The sequence below is a fragment of the Aythya ferina genome (assembly GCF_964211825.1).
Source record: "Aythya ferina genome assembly, chromosome: 2".
Lineage (NCBI taxonomy): Eukaryota > Metazoa > Chordata > Aves > Anseriformes > Anatidae > Aythya > Aythya ferina.
The window spans coordinates 1,341,841-1,362,433 of record NC_140297.1 but is presented as its reverse complement, the minus strand read 5'-3'; the positions used below and the strand labels follow the sequence as shown (position 1 = coordinate 1,362,433).

The window sequence follows — 20,593 nt, the reverse complement described above, 5'->3', positions numbered from 1 at the left end:
CAGGGCCTTGGGGAGCATTTCACCACCCCGACAACCTCGGGGGGGGTTAGTTCCGTTTAATGGGGGTGTCTTTGTACACATTATAAAACACGATCCGGTACAAAAATGCTGCCACTGTACAGAACAAAGCGTACAGCAGGGCTAAGGCCACCCGAGGCACCGCGCGGGCGCAGAGGGGGGGGACTTCAGCCGCCCCCTCCCACCTCTACAATCAGCAGGGGTCCACGAACGGCCAGCGGCGGCGTGGAAGCAAAACTCGTGCTCCCCTGCCAGGGCGTGGGGTGGTCGCCGGGCCGTGCCCCTCTCCCCAGCCCCGTGGGTGTCTCCGTCCCCTCCGCAGGGAGGCCCAACCTGAGAAACGCCTCCCCTGACGAGGAGGAGGAGGAGGAGGAGGAGGAGGAAGGGCAGGGTGAGGAGGGCGACCTCGAGGGGGGAGGCAGCTCCACCACGGCCTGCAGCTCCCCCGCCCTCCTGCCAGAATAAATAACTATATACAGCACATAAATAAATAGGGGCGGGGGCTGCTGGAGCACGGAGCCCGCGCTCCAAGGCACGTGGGGCTGCACGCGGGGGCCTCCTCCTGCCCCGCTGCGCTGAGGGCTCCGTCCCGGCCACGTTTGAACGCAGCAAAAACCCAGCTCCGTGTCACGCTGCAGCGAGGAAGATGTGATGCTTCGCCTCCAGCACCTGCCTCTCCTCCTCCTCTTCCTCCTCCTCTTCTTCCTCAGTCCAATTTCTCCAGCACCGAGGGCACGTAGACCAGGCTGAGCTCGCTGCCGAAGTTGCAGACGATGGCGGCGTTCTCCAGCACCAGGATCTGCCGGGCGGGCTGCGACTCGTTGCTCTTCCCCAGGTAGACCGTCTGCAGCAGGTCGCCGTAGCCGATGTCCCAGAAGGAAACGCAGCCCTGGCCGCCCGTCACCAGCAGGTTGTCCGAAATCACGCCCAGGCTGGCTCCGCACCCCATCTCCTGCGAGGAAACAGAGCACCGTAAGCACACTCGGCCACCCCAAAAGGGCTCAAGCCCCGATTTCACCTCGAATCTGTTCTTTTCCGAGCGCCCCGGAGCTTTCCCCGCTACCCACCTGCTGGATGGAGTAGAGCTTGATGCCCGAGCTGCGGTCCCAGATGCTGATCACGTCGTCCAAGCCGCTGCTGATGACGCAGGAGGTGGTGCAGGTGAGCGAGGTGACGTCCCCGCGGTGGGCGTACATGTGGCTCACCTTGCTGCCCGTCAGCACGTCCCACAGGCAGATGGCACCGTCCTGGCCCCCGCTCGCCAGCACCATCGTCTGCAAGGACAGGAGCAGCTCAGGCACCTCGGGGCAGGGCGGGCAGCCCCAATCCTGACCCCACAGCGCCTCGGACCCCGAACACGCAGGGTGATCCTACAAGGAAACGCTGCCGGCGCGCTGGGCGCAATCCCGGGCTGCCAAAGGAAAGCGTGGGAGGGAAAACGGAGCTGCTGGCTCAGCGTTTTCACTGCTTCTGTATGTGCACTGGGGGTAACAGCGCAGCAAAAAAATGAAAATCCCACTCCAGGAGAAGGTTGGGCCCCAGGAGGGCAGGAAGACAGGGCGCAGACCTGGGTGCCTCTGGCTAAAGGAAGAGCCAAAAATAAAAGCTGCTCCTCCAGCTGCTGCCTCACCTGGTCCATGTACACAGCCGTGATGGCTCCCGAGTGGCCCTGGAGAGTGAACAGGCAGCACGAGTCCTCGAGCCGGAACACCTGCGGGGCAGAAGGGCAACCATGAGCGTCCCTCAGGCTCTTGATAATGAAGCAATGAAGCTAATTAGCTCTTGCTAATGAAGCTCTTAGGTCGCACACCCCTCGCTGCCCTCCCCTCTCATGGCAGCAGGGCAGCGAGCCCCCTGGGTGCTGCTGCAGGGGGTGAGGGCAATGCCTGGCGGGCAGTGACAGGGCAGGGGGAGCGAGGCAGAAGGGAAAGAACTACTGCTGGAAAGGACGAGGGGAAGAGGAATACCCAGAACCCAGATATTGCTCTTTATGAAGTCGCTCAGCCCTCAGGCAGGAGCTCCTGCTCTGTTTAGGAAGCTGCCTCGTGCAGGGCTTTGTCCTCACTGCCTTAGGAACCAGATCCAGGCAGATCCAGAGTAGAGCTGGGAGCTGCAGGAGTGCACCCTCAGCCTCCCCGCAGGCACAGGCCGTGCCCCCAGCACGTAGAGCAGCCGTGCAGGAAGCCCTGAAGCCTTACCCGCAGCGTGTGGTCCTGGCTGCCCGTGACCAGGCGTCCCGCTGCGGCTTTCAGCGCCGTGATGGGCTTCTGGTGGGCGCAGGACACGGTGTGGGTGAGCTGGCACGTGATGATGTCGCTGCTGCTGAACACCGGGGAGGAGGGGATGCTGCTTCTGCTCGGGGCTCCTGCGGCCAAAACAAACGGCTGAGTGCTCGGGGCAGCACGACGCCCCAAAGTCAGTGCCCAACATCACCCAGAGAGGCCAAAATCACCCAAAGACCAAATCAGGGATGCCTCGGGGCTGAACTCGGGGAGAAATTGAGCCTGGTTCAACCTTACCACCCTGGCTGACGCCAGCAGCAGCTACAGCTGCTGAAGCAAAGCACCTTTGAGCGAGCTGGTGTGGTGGGAAGGGGGCCTGCCCACAGCAGGGGCTGGAACTGGGTGGGCTTTGAGGTCCTGCCAACCCAAAACCGTCCCGGGATATGATAAAAAAACAGAGCGAGCGTCTCCAACACCCAGCTCAGCAGCAGAGCTCCCTGCTGGGAATCGGCGCCCTACAACTTTGGCAGGACAGATCCCTGAAGAGCTCAAGTGAGGTCAAATGAAGGAACTCCAATGACCCCAGCATTGCAAACCAAAAAAAAAAAAACAAAAAACAAAACAACAAAAAAAACACACAAAGGTGTTTTAATTTGTGTGTGGCTGTGCCGAAGCCTTGTGCTACCTCCTGGCTGTGTGGGGCTCTGTGCTGTGCAAACAAAACCAGACCTTGCTGCATGAGCAATTAATTAAATTAAGTGTGGGGTGGGAGAGGAACGAGGTACAGGGAAGAGCTGACACCAAAATGTGTCCCCCAGCCTCCAGACTTAAGCACTGGAGAAGACGAGCACTCCAAATGCTTTAGCTCCATAGGGAATTCCCAAATTATTCTTCATTCCTGCACAACGTCTGGTTTGGCATCCTGCAACAGGGATTTTTTGGAGCGGAGCATGATGACAAGAGCTTTTGAAGAGGGTGTGAGACGCCCGCTTACCTCGGAACTGCAGGTGGTTGAAGGACGTGTGTGTTTCTAGCGAGAAGAAGTCCAGAGAGCCGTTCAGCCGGGCAGCAACGATCCTGGGGGAGAAATGCACACGCGTGAGCAGCAGCTCCTCACAGGGCAAAGAGCATCAGGACCAAACTACGCCACCCCTGACTGCAAGGGGACTTGGACATTGCATCGAGCTCAGGCCACAGAATCAGCCAGCAGATGGAAAAGCTTCTTAATTAACAGCAAGCAGAAAGTGGTGACCCAAAGGCATCAGCTCTCAGAATTATTCCGGATCCTCAGCCACCAGAAAGGCTGAGCACACACGTGTGGAACAGCCCCGGAGCACGGGGCACAGGACACCTCGCCCCCACCACGCTCTGCACGAGGTGGAGAGGTGGGAAGGAAGCTGCCAGCAGAGCCAGCGGAGTGCCGGAGCTGGGAGCATGGCTCACACCACGTTCTCCTCCCCGTGGGGATCACCAAGCACCGACGCCATCACCTGTGGTTGAGGAACACGAGCGCCGTGATGCCCGACTGCCCTTCCTCGTTACTGCTGCGCAGGGTGCCCTCGATGGCGTCCCACACCTGGGAGGAGGAAGAGTTAAAGTGTGAGCAACAGCAGGAGGCCCCTGAGCCTGCATGGTTGTGAAACCGAGCGGCTGCAGGGCAGGCTGCTGTCATCCTGAGGGAAAGATTCTCATTTAGTTTCCAAAACCAAGCTCAAATTGAACTGTTTCTGAAAGTTTCTCGTTGGAGGTATCGTCTCCAATGAAAGCTTGCTTCAAAACCCGTGTCGCTCCTGTCGAGTTCCCACTCATCTCACTTTGCTTCATGGTTAACGAGTAACGCTACCTAACGATGTGGCGGTCTTTAAGCTTCTTCAGCCTCAAAAAGCACTGCTATTATTTAACACTGAGCCATTTTTTGTTCCTTATACTAAGAACCTCCTTTGAAATGAAGTTTGGCAGTGCTGAAGAACAAGGAAGAACGATGAGCAAAGCACTGAGCAAAGAGAATTTGTTTCAGCTACTTCAGGAAACCCGTTTTAGGTGGCAACAGGCACTAAACCACAACTCCTGCGTTGTTCTAAACGAGAACTAAGCTGAAGCACCGAGCTGCTCGGTGCAGAAGAGGAATGGGACCTGTCCCTTACCTCCAGCTTCCCGTTACTGCGGCCGGCCACGATGAGGTTCCCCTGCAGGTCCAGGCTCCAGACGGAGCTCTCCAAGTCTCCTCCCCAGGAAGGAAGCGGCGATGATTTGTCAAAGCCCGTGAAAGACTCGTCCCCCAGGCTCCTCCTGCGGCTGCTGCAGCCTCCCTCCTCGTTGCCGCAGCCCAGGGAGCGGGACCCAGCCTGGCCGTGCGGGGCGGGCAGGCCGGTGAAGCCGATGCAGTTGGAGGTGCTGTGCTCTTCGTACACTTTGCCAACCAGGCTGCTGAAGTCGTAGCCAGCCTCTTTTTGGCGCCCGCCCACAGCCCGGAGCCGCGTCTCCGACTCGGGCACCTTCACCTGCTCGGAGAAGTTGGTGTCGATGAGGGAGGTGAGGTCCGGCTGGTCACAGAAGAGGGGAGGCTGGGGCGGGCCGAGCATCCTCTTGAGCTGGTGGCTGCTCTCAAAGGAGTCGTCCAGGCTGTTCTTGCCGTCCGGGCTGTGATCCCAGCTCTCCTGGTAATCAAAAACGCCGCTGCTGTCCCGTCGCAACCTGCAAGACAGCACCAGGGGGTCAGCGCTCCCGTCCTCACCGCCTCAGAGAATTTGGGATGGGCACAGGTGGACAGGGACGGCACAGCCACAAAGACAGCAAGAATGAGTGTGCACAAGCGTGGTATGGCAGGGATCCAGGCTGCCCCGAGGACTGTGGCTGCTGATTTCTTCCAGAAGGGGTTGTGCTGGCTGCTGAGCGACCGCAGAGACGCGGCACGTACCTCGGTTTGGGAATAACGGTGAGGCAGTCCCCGGTCTGAGCATCCCACACCCGGATCTGGCCCACCAGGCAGCAGCTGACCAGCAGCATCCCGTCGCTAGCCAGGCACTCGATGTCCTGGGAAGGAAGGAGGAGCAGAGCTGAGCACCAGCCAGGCCTCTGCACTCTCAGAGCCACCGTGCGCGTGGCTGAGGCACCGGACAGGTGATAAATTCCACGTCCAAACGCCACGGCTGGCTTAGCAACCTCTGGATACTCTGAGAAAAAGACCCGTCGCCTGAAGTCCTGGCTGTGCATTGGACTGCTGAAAACACACCAGAACCCAGCTGCCTTCCCCTTCCCTGATAAACACAGCCCAAAAAGAGGCCGGATCAGCTGGGTCTGTTCCCACTGTATCATCCCAGATGGGAACACACACGGATAGGAGCTGCAGGGACACCCAAAACAAAGGCAAACGCTGCAGTCTGAGAAATAAAACGGCACTCAGCAGACAAAGGCTCCGCAGGGACAGAGGGGCAGCTCATCTGGAAGACACTGCACAATATATTTGTTCATCCTCTGTCTGACTGGGGGCTGAGCGCTTTATTTCGTCTCCCAACAGGGAGGAGAATCTTTTGCCTCAAGAAAAATGAGGGAGCTGAGCTGCAGTGCACTCCTGTGGACACCCAGGGATGTTCTTAGCACTGGAAACAGTATTTGACTGCTCAAACCTACCCACTGGCTTTTGGGAAAGCAGAAAAAAATATTCAGTAGGCATTAAATACCAGGAATGTAGAGCTACCCCAGCAAGGAAAGCTGGATCAGCCCAGCCAATAAAGGCAGCAGTTGGCTACACAGAGGAGGGAATAACAGCGACTGCAGAAACCTCAGAGCAAGTTCCAGGAAGGAATGGGAAAGCCCTGCAGGTAACTTCATGCTACGAGACCCCAAAATGTACCCATCCAGAGCCTCTGCTGTTAACCTCCAAGGCTGTGTTACTCTCGGGCTAAACACCCAGCCTGTCTTTCATGAGGGCGGTTATTTAAGTGAAAAAAAAGAAAATAAAGCTGTGTGGCACACGTCACCCAGCTGCCTTTCTCACGACGACTGCGCCTGCCCGACCTACCATGAGGTGGCCCCTGAGAACCAGGGGCACGATCTCGGTCTCGGGCGGGGAGTAGCCGTAGTCGTCGCAGGGGAGGTCGCCCCGCTTCCTCCTGCTGTGGGCCAGCCCGTTCTGCCCGTAGTTTTTGGGGCAGAACACCTTGTACAGGCAGAAGAGCAGCAGGACCAGGATGATGCCCGAGGCCAGGCCCAGCGCAGCCACCCTGTGGGGAGAGAGACACACAGAGAACAAGGTGAGCTCAAGATCCCATCAGCAGTTCACGGGCAGTGTTTGAAACACTACAAACACGTGCCAAAAAGTCCGAGGTTTTCAGCTGAGAAAAAACTTCCAACAAGCTATAATAATTTCTGAAATATTAAAGATTTGTTTTTACAGGAAAACGTTGATTTTCATGAGATTTTCAGACTTGTCCTATGAAGAACACGCAGTTAAGAAAGAAAAAAAAATGCTACGTGGGGATCAGGGTGATACAAAGTGTGTTCAACACAGCCCAAGGAGGATGCAGATCCAGGTGGCAAGCTGGGAGCTCGTCTCCTCAGCAGGAAAGGAAATTCTCTGCTTGCACGGGAGATTTATCTAACAACCAAGGTTGGATCATGGCATTTATTCCCCCGAAAAATTCCTATTTCCCATGGATACACCCCATAACGTGTGTGCTAGGAGTACCAGCTTTAACACCACCGTTAAAACCATCCACTTAAAATACATCAAAGCCAAATCCTCAACGTGTGTGACCAGCTGTGCAACGGTCGGGGTGTGACGGTTGTACGACATTTCTGCGATACATTTTTTTTTTTCCCTTTTTTCCCCTTTTTGGGGAAGAGCCGAGCAGCCAAAGAGCCCCCTGCGTCTCCAGAGAGCTGAGGCATGGTATCAAGGTTGTGTCAAGGGCTCTTACTTGTACAGGGTGACGTCCCGGTGCCCCTGCAGCTTGGGGGAGGCTTGGTCAGGCTGAGCTGCAGCCCCCAGCTTGGCACCGCTCGAAGCCAGGAAGGGGTGGTAGCGGTTGGCTTCCTGGGGGTGCCGCACTTCTAAAGCCTCTTGGGGGTTCAGGTAGAGCGTGACCGGGATGGCTGGAAGGATGCTGATGTACCTGAAGGGATGGAGGTTAAGAACAGCTTAGGAACAGCAAGCACAAGGAAGATAAAAACCCCAAACTCGGCTCCGCTTCTCAGCAGCAGCCAGGACGGGCTGCCACCAGTGGAATGAGCTACGGATGGGATCAGATGGATCACGATGGTTTAAGTGAAGAAAAAGTGATCTGCTCTGGTTTCCTGTACGCTGGAGGCCAGCAGATATCACCCAGAGGTTTGTTCAGTGTCTGTGTTCCTCACACGTACCACCCCCATCACTTACAGACAAGCATACGAGTCACCTGAGCTTGTCACCTCCAAAAAAATGCAAGCCAGGATGAGGGTCACGAGCAGGGAATACACCCAAAAGCACAAAAAAGAAACACAGCCCTTATTTTCAGACAAGCAGCCCAGCAGCTTGGTACCTCTGCACCCCAGGACAGCCTGTTGAATAGGTTGCTCCTCGAGACACTTTTGGAGCAAGCCACGTGGAACACAAATCACCTAACTCAGGAGGACGAAGGGCAGAAGGGCACTTACCTTTTGGCCAGGGTGATGTTGTAGTAGCTGAAGAGGGACGGCCAGTGCCTGAAGGAAAGCTTCCTCCAGATCTCCTCATCCTCCGCTCCCCAGGTGACCTCTGCCTCGGTCCCGAGCTCCGTCTGCCCGTTCCCTTTGCCCTCGGGTCCCTGGGCCCAGCTGTGCTGGTTCGCCTCCAGCCTGCTCAGGGAATCCAACCCCGACTTCTGCTCCCGCTGCTGCGTCTGGTTTTCCGACAGCTGCACGGGGTCCGCCGGGAAGACCGAGAGATCGAGTTTGGGGTCGCCAGCAGGCAGGACCCCTCCGGGAACAGGCATGGGAGGCAAACCCGCCTCCCCCAGGGGGCTCTGCTCGGTGACCTGCGAGGTGAGGTAGGTGCGGAGGCCAGCGGGGTCCGTGTAGACCAGGATTCCGATCCAGATCACCGTCCCGGCCTGCGTGAGGAGAGAGGAGACAAAATCATTCAGTGCTCGGCCTTCTTCTTGCTGCCCCAACCCCATCACCGCCTGGCTGAGCTGATCAGCAGCCCCCCAGCGAGGGGAGCGCCCTGCCCTCGGTTAGGGTCGTGCTCCAGGCAGCTCCTTATCCTTTATGGTGACTGGGAGAGGCTGCATGACGTGCCCAAAACCTGAGCACCACTTTGTGAGCTCCCCGCCCCAGCCTGTTGGTGGTGACTGCACTGGGGACAAGCAGGGACAGGAGCTGGTGTCCCTCTTACACCCAGAAAAGTGAAAGAATTTGTCTTTCATGGAGAGAAATATCTCCGTGCCTTCGTCCCACACTGCCTGCAGGAACAAATATGACTTCTGCTCCGTAAATACCTTCTCTTTCCCCTCGTACAGTTCCTTGAAAATCTGCTTATGCAGAGATATCTCAGAGCAAACAGCAGAAAATTGCCTGCTACCTCCTAAACATCACGCAAACAGCAAAGCCCTGCAGCTGATGCATGCAGAGGGATGTTCTGAGGAAAGAACTTCTTGTATTATTCACCGTGGGGGTGTGTAAGCCTCGCAGGGGAACGAGGATGTGTAAAAATATCGATTTTTTTTTTATTATTTTCCCCCAGAAGCCTGTTTGGGTCAGGCCAGCGGGACCCGAGGGAGCCACCACCACGCTGCCTACCATGATGAGCCTCTGGGCCAGCCGGGTCCTGGCAAAGAAGTAGATGACCCTCAGCCTTTTTGGGAGGCGCAGGTTCCTGAAGGACGAGGGCTGCAGGGTGATGGTGTGGGGGGTGGCGGGCCGCAGGGCTGGCTGCCGCTCGTAGCGCTGCGAGCGGCTGACGGCCTTGGCGGGGGGCAGGCAGGCTTCTGCGGGCAGCCGCTTGTTCAGGTCAGCAAGCTGCCAGGAGGGAAGCAGGAGTCAGGAAAACAGAGAAAAACGAGCTCGGGAAGGATCTACGGGATCAGCTAGGACTCTGTTATCTGCCCTCATCCGTGCTTTGATGCGTTCTTCACCTCGGTTCCTTCTCAGCCAGCTTCCCTCTGCTGTCTCCTTCTGCACCCAACCATGTTTTTCACCACATCTCCTTCCAACCACGTTGTTCACCGCGTCCCCTTCCAACCCACAGTACCCACAATCTGCCTTTTTACATTCCCAAGGGTCCCCCATCCCTGCACGCGTGTCCCAGGACCTTTTTACAGCTCACTCCTTCTTTTTTTTGAGGGTGCAAATCCCAGGGCAGGCTCGCAGAGCAGGAGGAGCCCCGGTACGAGGCCGTGCTCCCAGCCCGTCCTCACCTCCATGCGGCGAATGTCGATGGAGAGCACGGTGGTGAAGAAGAACATCTGCAGGAAGAAGTCGGACACCAGGCCCACCACGGCGAAGAGGCAGAACTCCTGAGGGAAGCACAAACACACAAAAATCAGCTCTGGCAGCTCAGGGACACGGGGTGGATATCCCCGCTCCAGGAAAAGGGCAGCTCAGCACCCTGCTGCCCACAGCACGGGCCTGAGTGTGTTTTACCGACCACAGTCCTGCCATCGGGGCTTTGGAATGGTTGAAAGCTTGGTGTTAGAGCAGTGTGAGAGCTCGGGAGCACGTTTATTCACATTCAGATTTTTTGTTCTTAGCCATAAAACATCAAAGAGTCCCGGGAGAAACCAGCAGAGGCGCTGTCCCTGCTCCCAAAGCTCTCAGCCCCCTGACTGTGTGTGCGAATCGCACACCCAAAGAGCCCCCAGCAGTGCTGGTTTCCTGCCCTGCACCAATAAACCTCCTTCCCTGCACCAATAAACCTCCCCCTGATGGAAAACTCCTCCAGGAGCAGTGGGACTGGGCTCAGCCAGGTGTCCTCCCACCACACAAAGACCACCGAAGCCCCTGTACCCCCCCCGTGCTCACAACGAGGAGCTCCAGGGCTCCAGCTAAACCACGGCCGTGTAAATCACACCCTCAGCTGGTGCTTATTTAGGGTTGGGTCCTTATTTAGGGATGGGCGCTGAGCTCCCTGCCATGCTGCGCTTCCCCAGCAGGTGCCACTGCAGAAATTAGGAAATAATGCAGAAATAAGGGCGCTGCCACGACCTGTCAGGGCTCAGAGGAGATGTAGGGACTCGGAGAGATCAAGCACAGCGAAAGCAGGCACCAGCAGCAACCTGGGGCTAAAGAGGAGATCGAAGAGTCCAGCCCCATTTGCAGAACAGATTTGTTTTTGTCCCCCTCCTGCCTGGGTCTTCCCCAGCTTCTCGCAGTAACGCTGGGGCCAACAGACCTCCCAGCAAAACCAGCACGAGGCTCTGACCGCAGCTTCAGCCCTTCCTCGGGAGGTTTGGGGAGCAAACACAACACCCCGAGACGTTCTGGGAGTGAAAACACAGCCCAGGTTCCTCTCCAAAGGAGAAAAACAGGGGGAAAGCAGCACCCAGCTGGATTCCACTCAGCAAAAACCTCCACAAATGGCAAGCTCTGCATTTAAATATTAATTCCACTAATACCCCCACTTATTCCATTGAGGATTAGAGCTATCTGAAACTGCTGGCCCTGGGAATCTGAAATCTTCTTATGCTTGGGTTCTGCACCCCCTACAGCGAGACCCGAACCCAATTTCAGCGGGTGAGCTCCAGGAGGAGGTGGGGAATGCAGGACGGGCACCCAGGACACGTCCCTGCAGCGTGCTGGGACCACCAGAGCCACGGTGCAAGGAGAAGGGGGGGCTCCAACCCCTGCAACGAAAGGTTCCTCACAACGAGGAGGTATTTATGGTGTATGCTCACTTCTCACCTGAAGCTGAACACGTTCATAGGGGCAACGTGTGGCTGTGGGGACGTGCTGCTCTTCCAGGACGAGGAGCTAAAAGACCCTAGGAATGAGCCCAATTTACACCCAAAGGGATCATGCTGATGTTTGACCTGAGCAACCTCTGCAATCAGCTTCAAATAAAAAAATCAGGACAGGACACGTGGCTGGGTGCACCCTGAGGAATTCTGCTCGAGCTCCTCTCTTGCTGAACTTCTCTTGGCCACTGAGGCTCAAGGACCGTGAAGTTCAGCCCGCCACGCTCCCGTTCAACCTGGCTGTTTAATCTTCTGAGATTATCATTCACTTTAATCTGCAGTCTGTCTGCTGGTGGTTCCCCAATGTCACAGCAAGGACACGCTCAGCCCACGCGCGGCCAGCGCTGGCCTTCAGCTGCGCAGATGCTGCTGCCTTGCTGCCTGCACCTGCTCAAATCTGTGCTAGAAATTTCCAGACCTTGACACCGTTTTCAGTGTTAGACCCAACAGCACGGCCAATCTACTGGATGGTTCTTTGAGGCTTCAGTTTGTTCACCCCTGGAACAGAGACTGTGATGTCTGTGGCTGTAAAAAACCCAAAGGCTTGTAAATCCGGTGAGACAGCCCCAAACACACCGCCCACCCTTTCCCCAGAGGGGATCCTGCACTGGTTTTGGGTTTCTCCTCCACTGCTGAAGGGGATTAGCGAGCTCACAGCTCCATGATAGGAAGCTCCCCTGCACAAACAGAAAGGAGCAAAGGGACCTACCCCTTTTTCTGGGGGTGAGAGGCCTCAAAATGATGGGGTAGACGGAGGGGGTCACTGCCAAGGGGTCTGGGACACGCTTGGAGATGCAGGGAGGAGCGTTTGGGATTGCACGAAGCCACCTGGAGAAACCAGAGTGGAAAGGGAGGCATTTCCCTGAGTCACCTCTTCTGCTACTCAGCCACAGTAACGCCAGCTAAGCCACAGAGAATAAGGTTTGTTGTGTTAGACAGTATCATCTGTGAGACCGAGAGGCAAATAAATAGCAGACAAAGCTCCTGATTCCACTTACATCAACTGGCATTGACAAATCACGTTCCTCTTCCTACACACCCTGCTTTGTGTGTATTCTTAGAGTAGAACACCATTACTACAGACACTTCTGTGGCACTTTTCTGTGAGCAGTGAGGCTCCAGGATGATTTGCTCCCAGGAGACACGTCCCTGCCGTGGCACACGATCCCTTCCTTCTTCCCCAGAAGCCCTGAGAGGCAGCTGGGTGCTCTTAAAAAGAGGGCTGAGAGCAGAGCATTGCATCCTGCGTTTGTGCAGGGGTCACAAGCCTCTGTCCTGTGTGTTTAAAGTGCTCAGAACTCACCTGGATGGCTGGGACGAGGGTGAAATACCCGATCAGGATGATCCCGAGCTCTGTGGCCATGTTCTTCATAATTGACCAGCTCTCGTTGCTCAGGCCTGGGGAGAAAACATGCAGACAGGTAAAAGGAGACCGTTCCCTAGTGAGCGGGCGTGAGCAGAGCTGAAAGGACTCCTCCCTGGATTCCCCTTCTTTAAAATTAGGCCCCTATAGTCAACAGACAAAAAAGGGCATTTTTAGGCTAAAATTCAGCCGACCTCTTTGGGTATGGATTTATAATCGCCCTGTAGATTCCAATGTGTTTATCAGCCGGGTTATCATCCAGCCCCAGAGCAGCAGATGGATTTTTATCCAACTACACGGGGAGCTGAAGAAGACTCAGCTCACAGAACCACCTTGATTTCAGCAGGCTGAGGGTGCTGAGCAGGACAACGCAGGGATTCAGACGAGTCAGGAATCAGTGAGTTTTTGAGTCCTGTTTTTGATCTAGGATACAAAGCACTCTTATTTTCAAAGCTCAGTAGATTTTTCTGGGGATCACTCCAGAATCTCTCATGTCTATAAATGTCTTTTAAGTTTGCAAACTACATTTATCCACGGTTTGAGTGTACTCAGATCCCTATGCAGCTGCAGAGTGTATCTGTAACAGGGACAATAATTTGGTCACAGCCTCAGCAGAACTTCTTACAACCCATGGACTGCACTTAAAATATTCATGACACGAGGACAGGCACTAAATATCCTTACCAGGAGACACAGCTCTCTCTTACTAACACTTTTTAAAACTTGTTTTGCCAATGCTTCAGTCAAGAATCTTAAAAAGCAGTGCCCGCTGTTAGAGGCTTATGTTAGTTCTTAGAAATAACAAAAATAGTACAAAAGACTTTAAGAATACAATCACCGATTCATATTCAACACACAAAGTCCTCGTTTCCTCTACAGACCACGATTAAGATAATTCCCCATCTCCCAGTTTTGGAATTACCCCTTTTTTTTTTTCTCTCTCAGCGTTTTCCCAGAGGAGGTGCATACCTTGGGCGATGCGCAGCTTCACTTCCAGGTCGACAGGCGTGGAGACGACCGACTTGGTGAGGACCAGCACGTTCTCCAGGCCAATCACCACGACCAAGTAGGGAAATATCTCTCTGGGGGAAACAGAGGAAGAAAAAATGAGAATGAGATCTTTGGGTAAAGAAAGTGAACAGCAAACACTATCCATCACTCTTAGCCAAACCCTTTCTTGTGCAGTGTCATTCTGTGCTGAGGTGAGAGGTGTGATTTCATCTGCCTTGGATAGATACTAATATTTTTACAAAATTGCATGATTTTCTGAAAAACAGCCATTGTAGACAACCACTAAATCAGTCTTGATGCTCCTTAGGGTCAGGAATCAGAATCACAGAGTATCCAAGTTGCAAGGGATCCACAAGGATCATCAAATCCAACTCCTGGGTCCCCAAAGAAGAGCCCCAAAGGACAGCGCCCCTCAAAGAGTCTCTACGACAAAGTCTCCACAAAGAGGTGAAAATCAAAAAGATGGATTTGGGCACCACTGCAGCAGCCTCAGGAACAGTCAGCCAGAGAACATTGTACCAGGAGGGTAGGGACCATGTCCCACCATCAATGAAGATCTTGCTAAATCACAGCTAAGTACTCCATGAAAATAAACTTGCAAAAACAAAGAAACAAACAGCCAGGTCTCGGGCTGTAAAGAAGACACACGATGTGAACATCGTGGATGTGGATGTGAACAAACTAAACCCTCCCAGGGATATTTTCAACCCAAGACTCAAGAATACGCCCTGCAATGGATTTGCCCTTCAGAATATATTCAAGCAGAAGAGAAAGACCCAAGGGCACCACTGTGACTTTATCCAACCCTCTTCTCACGTTTTTTCTCTCTTTCAACTACTTACAGCCCAGCCCAGTAGGAGAGAAGAAGCTGATCCATGCACGTGGTAAATCTCTTCGTTTCCCTCCAGCTAAACTTAAGCAAAAAGAGGGCTGCGTCCTTTCAGGGGGGATCAATTTGTGCTGTGCTGGTCTGTGCAGATCCAAGAGGACAACGTGTGTGCGTGCAGCTGCACGCAGCCCTTGGCAGATCCCTCAGAGCCAAGAAATCTAAACACCAGGGTTTCAGGAGAACACCTCCTGCTTTCTGCCAGTACACAACCCCCAAGGACCATCTTCCCAGAGCCCACAGCCACCTGATGTTGGCTTCAACAAACCTTGCAGACGTGGGGCTGTCAGCAGCCCGTCCCTTACAAGTCCAGCTGGGGGAAAAATCCCTGTCTGGGATCACTGCTTAGCTCAGCGATTTCGTTCCAGCTCCTTGAACAAATGGCAGGCTGAAACAGCAAGAGCTCCATTCAAAGCAAAACCAAAAACAAAATCAAAAAATTAAAGACTTTGAGGTCTGTAAGGGCATGCTCCTGCAGAATCCTGTCCTTACACCGTCCTGCACGAAGCACTTGCTGTCCAGCACAGACGAGCTGCAGTAACCCTTCAGAAGGCAGTAAAGTCTGGAAAAGGAAACCCGTAATGCTCTCAACTATCTCCTACTTAACCAGTTGCTTCAACTGCAGAAGATTATTAATTAGTAGTCAACAGAAACAGCACCATGGATCACGAAGAAAACATCTCCTGCAGCTCCCTGACTCCATGCATGTATGTGGACAGGGAGAATCTTGGGCTTATCTGAAGATAAACCTGGAAGATATCACTTGGAAGCTTTATGGATCCATCACATCAGCTTCTCCTATCTAAAATGTAAATGTTTGCATCTGAGCTAGTCAATTTAGGACAAAAAATCATATATAAAATATTAAAATAAATAAAGAGAAGCAGGTTGTCATTTAAGATCATGACTCCTCTAAGCCAGCTGAGCTAGCAGCTCGTGGTGGCTGTGCTCTGGAATCGTTCAGAGGCTTTCAGAGTCCCCCAGCTCACTTGTATCCCACTTCAGTGAACTCTGGGCATTCTGCATAGCCTACTGCTCAGCTGTAAATCCTGGGCAGAGCACGTCACCAATCTCCACTTACTCTTCTTTTCTGTAAAATAAGACTAATAAGACCTCACCCATTCTACCTTGCCTTCATTAATATCTGAAATACGCTTTAAGACAAGGGGAAACTATGAAAGCAAGATAAAAGATGACTGATAATGATTAAGGTCTGGTTTTTAATATCATACAGCAGCAGTAAGCAGATACTGATCTCTAAGCACCGAGCTCTACTTCAGTACCTTACAAAAATTGGTGAGGGACAGAGGCTTATCGTAAATCCGGGTACCACTAAAAACAAACACACCCATATCTAGGAGGCTCTGCTGTAAACAAAACAGATAAAAAAGGTCAAAATTCAGCTCAGAGTTTAACCAAACAAATCTGACTCTGCACCCTGAAGCCGGCCAACCCCTAGCATGTTAGCATCGGGTCTAGGACATACCAAGAACACTCTGTCCCCACTCGGGAATCAGATAACAAGAGGGAAAGTGCTCTGGCAGACACTGGGGAATCAGGAAAAGGTCGGAGGATCCCTTGGGTACCTGCAGTCCCAACCCATTCTCTGTGCAGCTTGCTCACATATTAATGCCTCTTTCGTCTCATCCAGATCTTTCTTGCTTTCAGCGTGATCCCACCTGCAACAACTGCTGAGAACTGAAAATTGTGAGCATTTAGGAAAGGAAAAGACAAGCTTCAGTCAAAGTGCCTCTCTCCCCTGTGGTGTCTAAACGTTTACAGCACTTAGGAGAGGAGCAAGATCAAGCCCTGAGGGATCCTTCCCTATCACTTGCATCAAAAAGTACAACCACCATCACCAGCACGTGGCATTTATCTAAAAGAGCAGAATCAACCTGCTAAAAAAAATATTAATGTCATCAGAAAATAAAAACCTCGATGTCATCAGAACCCATCCCCACAGAACCCAAGTGTCCTTCATCCAGTTAAACAGCACTTATAAGATATTGCAAGGATTAAGTTTCAACCCCGAAGGAAATCATCTGTGCAATCATTTTAAGGCAAAGAATTTTTGCAGGAAAACTACTTTAAGGAACAAGAACTGATTAACTGTCCAGCCTGCAGGAGGAATAACTGGATTAGTTTAGCCCTTATGTGTGACAATGGTAACGCTGACAGCATACAAAGGCCTTGGTCATTGCACTAACTAAAACCAGACTGAACCAAGATAGGATGCCCCCCATGTATCTGCATCCAAACACTGTTTTTATTTGCTTTACAATTGTAAATTTCCAGTAGATCCTATCTTGATCTGGGCTTGATCTGTAATTAAGACTCTTGGTTACCACAGGGGGAAAAATAGGAACAAATAATTAAATAATTTTGATTCTGAAGTCAATTATTCGCAGCTCTTCCAGGCTTCTCAGAACTCCTCCACCTAGGTCTGGCTCCTGGTAAACTATCACCAGCACTGAGAAACCTCCCTCATGGTCAAACTTTGAACTGTTCCAGCAGTATATGGCTGGAAGGAGGAGTTGAGAAGGAAATCGGTGGGTACGTCCTTAATTACTTAGGAAAGGGATCAGAAAAATCAAAAGAAAGATCCCGAATTGAACTTTAATTAATGGTGTTCTCAGGTGTTTTCAACTTGACACAAATATGAGCGGTAATCACCGCATCAAAAGGCCAAACAGCAACGTGTGCAGGAGCCCCAGCCAAAAGAAAAGCTGACAAATGTCAGGGATGGCTGCAAAGTTCCCCAGCTGGCCCCCAGGCACAACCAGGGCAGCGCTGCCATTCTGAAAGATTCTTCTGAGCGAGCCCAAGATCAAGCAACGAGCGCTTCTGGGTGCTAAGACAAGTCACTGCAGGAGGAAGAAATTTGGGAGCCTGCTCAGCTGCCAGGAAATCAGATTTATAATTAAGACGTCGTCCCGATAACACCTTTTGCTTTAGGCTGAAAGAGCCAAATGCTAAGCAATAAAGTTGCTCCAGGAAGACCAGGACCCAGTCGAGTCTTTTTGCTGGACAGACAAAAACCACAAGGTCCTTCAGCTCAAGAAGTCTGTTTATAATTTTACACAGCAGTGTGTAAACACTGTCACCTAAGCTTATATGAAAAATACTAGATTTTAAGGGCTAAGCATCGAACAGCTGTTTGCAAATGATTTCACCTCTGTCTGCCCTTGTTTGGGAAGGGGTTTGGTGCTGGAAACGTACCCTCCGTTAAGAGTAGGGGTCAAACCAAACAGCGTGCACAGCCCGACTGACATGAGCAGAGAGCTGAGCACCGTGACGACCGCTGCCAGTGCCAGGCCCCATTTCGATTTCACCATGTCAATCTTCCCTGAAAAACAGAATGCAAAGTCTCTGTTACGAAGCAGAAGAGAAGGACACGTTAATAAAAAGCCACAAGGGGATCCTCAATCTGACTTATTTCTGCAGGAACTTTACTTGCTGCAGCCCAGAAATAATGGCACTTCCATGTCTGAAATGCAGATCCCACGTCCTCGCAGTACCTAAGAACTGTTACAGGGATGGGACAGAAGCTTGCAGCTTATCCTGGCAGTACAGCACTGCTGGGGCACGAAAAAAGGAACTTAAATATGGCTGGTAAGGTCTAAAGCGACAAGCTCAGAATGTGTATTTGATCTGCATGACCACAAATTGGTCTGTCCACATCGGAAAAAGCATCACTACTACAGCATTTAAAGCTGTGTAAGACAGGGAACACCTCAGAAGATACCACAAGGATGAAATTTCAACATCACCTTTGCTGCTGAAGCAGGAGGAACTGCAGTGCTATGGATGGAACTCGTTTTTCCCATATGTAGCCCGGGAAATTGTGCCCCACCACCCATCCCTCAGCTGGCAGGTATATATATCTACAGGTGGATTTTTAGCTTGCTCTACTCTCTAGGCTCTCCACCCCACAAACCTACGTGTGGAGAAGTAGATGTAGGCAAAGAGGATAATGTAGGTGGTGACGAGGGGGATCAGCTCAGCGATGCCGATCTCCTCCTTGAAGTGGACGTGCACGATGTTCTCCTCTCGCAGCGTGCAGTTGGGGCTGGGGTGCAGCAGCTTGAGGCGAGAACGGAGGCTGCTGAGGAACCTGACGTGAAAAGCAAGCGGGTTGTCACTCACACCGTGTCCAACAACCAGCAAACGATCCCAAGGAGGAGCTCAGTGAGGGCAGAGTACATCTGCACTGTGGGCTATCTCCCAGACCTTGATCTCTATGAAGATTCACAAGGGAACTGTGCAGACTCAGCAAAATTATTTAAAGCAAGGGCTCGTCGTCAACAAAATTTGGCCCTGGGGAACAGAACATCCCGTAGACTCAAACATCTCCTAAATTTTATGTAAGCGCTGCTGCTGACAGGCCCTACATGACAGTCCTTGAGGCTGAAGGGCTCTTGTACGGGCAGCAGCAGGGCAGGTTTCGACTCCTGTGCTGCCAATTTTGTCCTAGGCATTCCTCGGGGAAATCTGTGCAGCACCGAGCAGCTCGTTTAGTCCTCAGATCTGCTCAATCCAAGGCAGCTTTGCCAAAACTGCCAGAGGGGTTTCACAGTTGGTACCAGTTGAATTACTGCTTTCTGGAAAGCAAAACACTCAAACTCCACGCACCGGGAACTGGGTCAAAACAGACCTACTGGGCCTTGGCTGCAACAGTTGACAGCTCGGTGTGCAGATGAAGCCATCATCAGAGGAACTCCCACTGGCAGCTTTGGGTATTATATTTACTTTTTTCTTATATATATATAAAGAAAGAAACAGCAGTGATAGCGCTTTATTTCCCTAAAGCACAGCAAGTTTTATCCCCAAAGCAGCATTCTGCTTTTCTGTAGCACCTTCAGAGGATGCCAAAATACTCTAAAGCACAAGAAAATGGGGATTAAACAAAAAGTTAGCAATAAAAAGAGCAGAGAAAAGAGCTAACTTGTCCAGAATAAGGGATCCCTAATGTAAAAATAGCACAGCTCCAGCTCCCTACCTGGAGTCGTATCGCTGGAGGCCCAGTGTGACAGTGTACGACACCACTCGCTTCCTGTTGTACAGATTCACCCCGCTGTATTTTCCAGGGAGTCCAAACAGCAGATCTGCAAAAATACAGGATGAACAAAACGTTACGATAATAGGAAAAGAGGCAAAAAAAAAAGATAAAGATGGAGCACCTCTTCTCCGTCGAGCCCAGAGGCAATGGGAACAAATTAAGATGAGGGATGTTTTCTCAAACATAAGAAAAAACTTCCTGTGATGGTTGGTTATCCCCATCTTCTCCCTGACCTGATGAAGTCTGCCCTCTAATCCTAACCCGTAAACTCTCAGCTAGCTCATCACCCAGCCCTAAGCAAAGCTCCAAGCGTCCAGGAATTCCCAGGATATTGTGGACCTCTATCTCGCTTGTGAATGAGCTGTCAAAGAGAGGCTCCATGTGCCCCAAACCACAGCGTGCATACTTTATGGATGCTCAAAAAATAACCATTAAAATAAGCTTGTTTTATGGATATAAAGTCCCTTTTTAGACCTGTCACATTAACAGGCTTCCTGATACCTACAAAATTCCTTTCAAAACAAAGGAACAGCGTTTCCCCTGGCCTTGTGGAATCACTGAACAATAAGATCCCAGACACGGTCAGAATTTTTTTTTTAATTAAGAAAGCAAAAATACTTTAATGAAATCCAGTGTCATCTCGGGGTATATGCAGGCAGACGACAGCAAAAGCACAAGAGGGAGCAGGATGAATGTTTGCCTGTGACAATGAGGCAGTCTTTGAATACAATAGACAACGGCACAAGGGAAAAAGGCCAGAGTATATCTAGAGTAAGAAGAACAAAAAGGCTTGGACAACTCACCTGTTATTTTTAAACCTACAGAAAGGGGGCTTCTTTGGCACTTCAGCCTCTTACCTTTGAGAGTAGCTGATGTCTGTAGAGTCTTTGGTTCATGCTGGTGGATGGTTTTGATAATATCTGGGTCGGCGTTGAATCGCTCTCGGTCATTCTGCCAGAAGTTGCCCGGTGACAGTAACAGACAGCCATGCTCGGGGAGCAGATTCCGCAGCTTCTTGAGGCCAGGGAGGAGGTCCGTAACCTGAAGGCAGACTTCCTCCAAGCTCTTGACACCAGAACTGAAATGCAAACAAAGATTAGACGCCGCTGTGTGTGTTACAACCTT

General features: G+C 52.2%; 1 protein-coding gene across 2 annotated transcripts in view; it reads right to left on the bottom strand.

Annotated features, from left to right (window-relative positions):
* Positions 1–38: 38 nt before the first annotated feature.
* Positions 39–20,593, bottom strand: part of SCAP (SREBF chaperone) — a 46,974-nt gene continuing 26,419 nt past the window's right edge. For both annotated transcript variants that reach the window (XM_084509152.1, XM_084509151.1), the window contains exons 6-24: positions 20,326–20,546; positions 19,409–19,514; positions 18,351–18,523; positions 17,629–17,755; positions 13,482–13,594; positions 12,453–12,547; positions 9,614–9,712; positions 8,997–9,215; positions 7,875–8,308; positions 7,160–7,354; positions 6,262–6,463; positions 5,158–5,273; positions 4,385–4,934; positions 3,731–3,816; positions 3,235–3,317; positions 2,217–2,383; positions 1,649–1,729; positions 1,086–1,292; positions 39–970 (exon numbers count right to left, since the gene is read on the bottom strand). In XM_084509152.1, the coding sequence (XP_084365278.1) occupies positions 725–970; positions 1,086–1,292; positions 1,649–1,729; positions 2,217–2,383; positions 3,235–3,317; positions 3,731–3,816; positions 4,385–4,934; positions 5,158–5,273; positions 6,262–6,463; positions 7,160–7,354; positions 7,875–8,308; positions 8,997–9,215; positions 9,614–9,712; positions 12,453–12,547; positions 13,482–13,594; positions 17,629–17,755; positions 18,351–18,523; positions 19,409–19,514; positions 20,326–20,546 (3,520 nt within the window). In that variant the 3' untranslated portion in view covers positions 39–724. The remainder of the gene's footprint in view (positions 971–1,085; positions 1,293–1,648; positions 1,730–2,216; positions 2,384–3,234; positions 3,318–3,730; positions 3,817–4,384; positions 4,935–5,157; positions 5,274–6,261; positions 6,464–7,159; positions 7,355–7,874; positions 8,309–8,996; positions 9,216–9,613; positions 9,713–12,452; positions 12,548–13,481; positions 13,595–17,628; positions 17,756–18,350; positions 18,524–19,408; positions 19,515–20,325; positions 20,547–20,593) is intronic.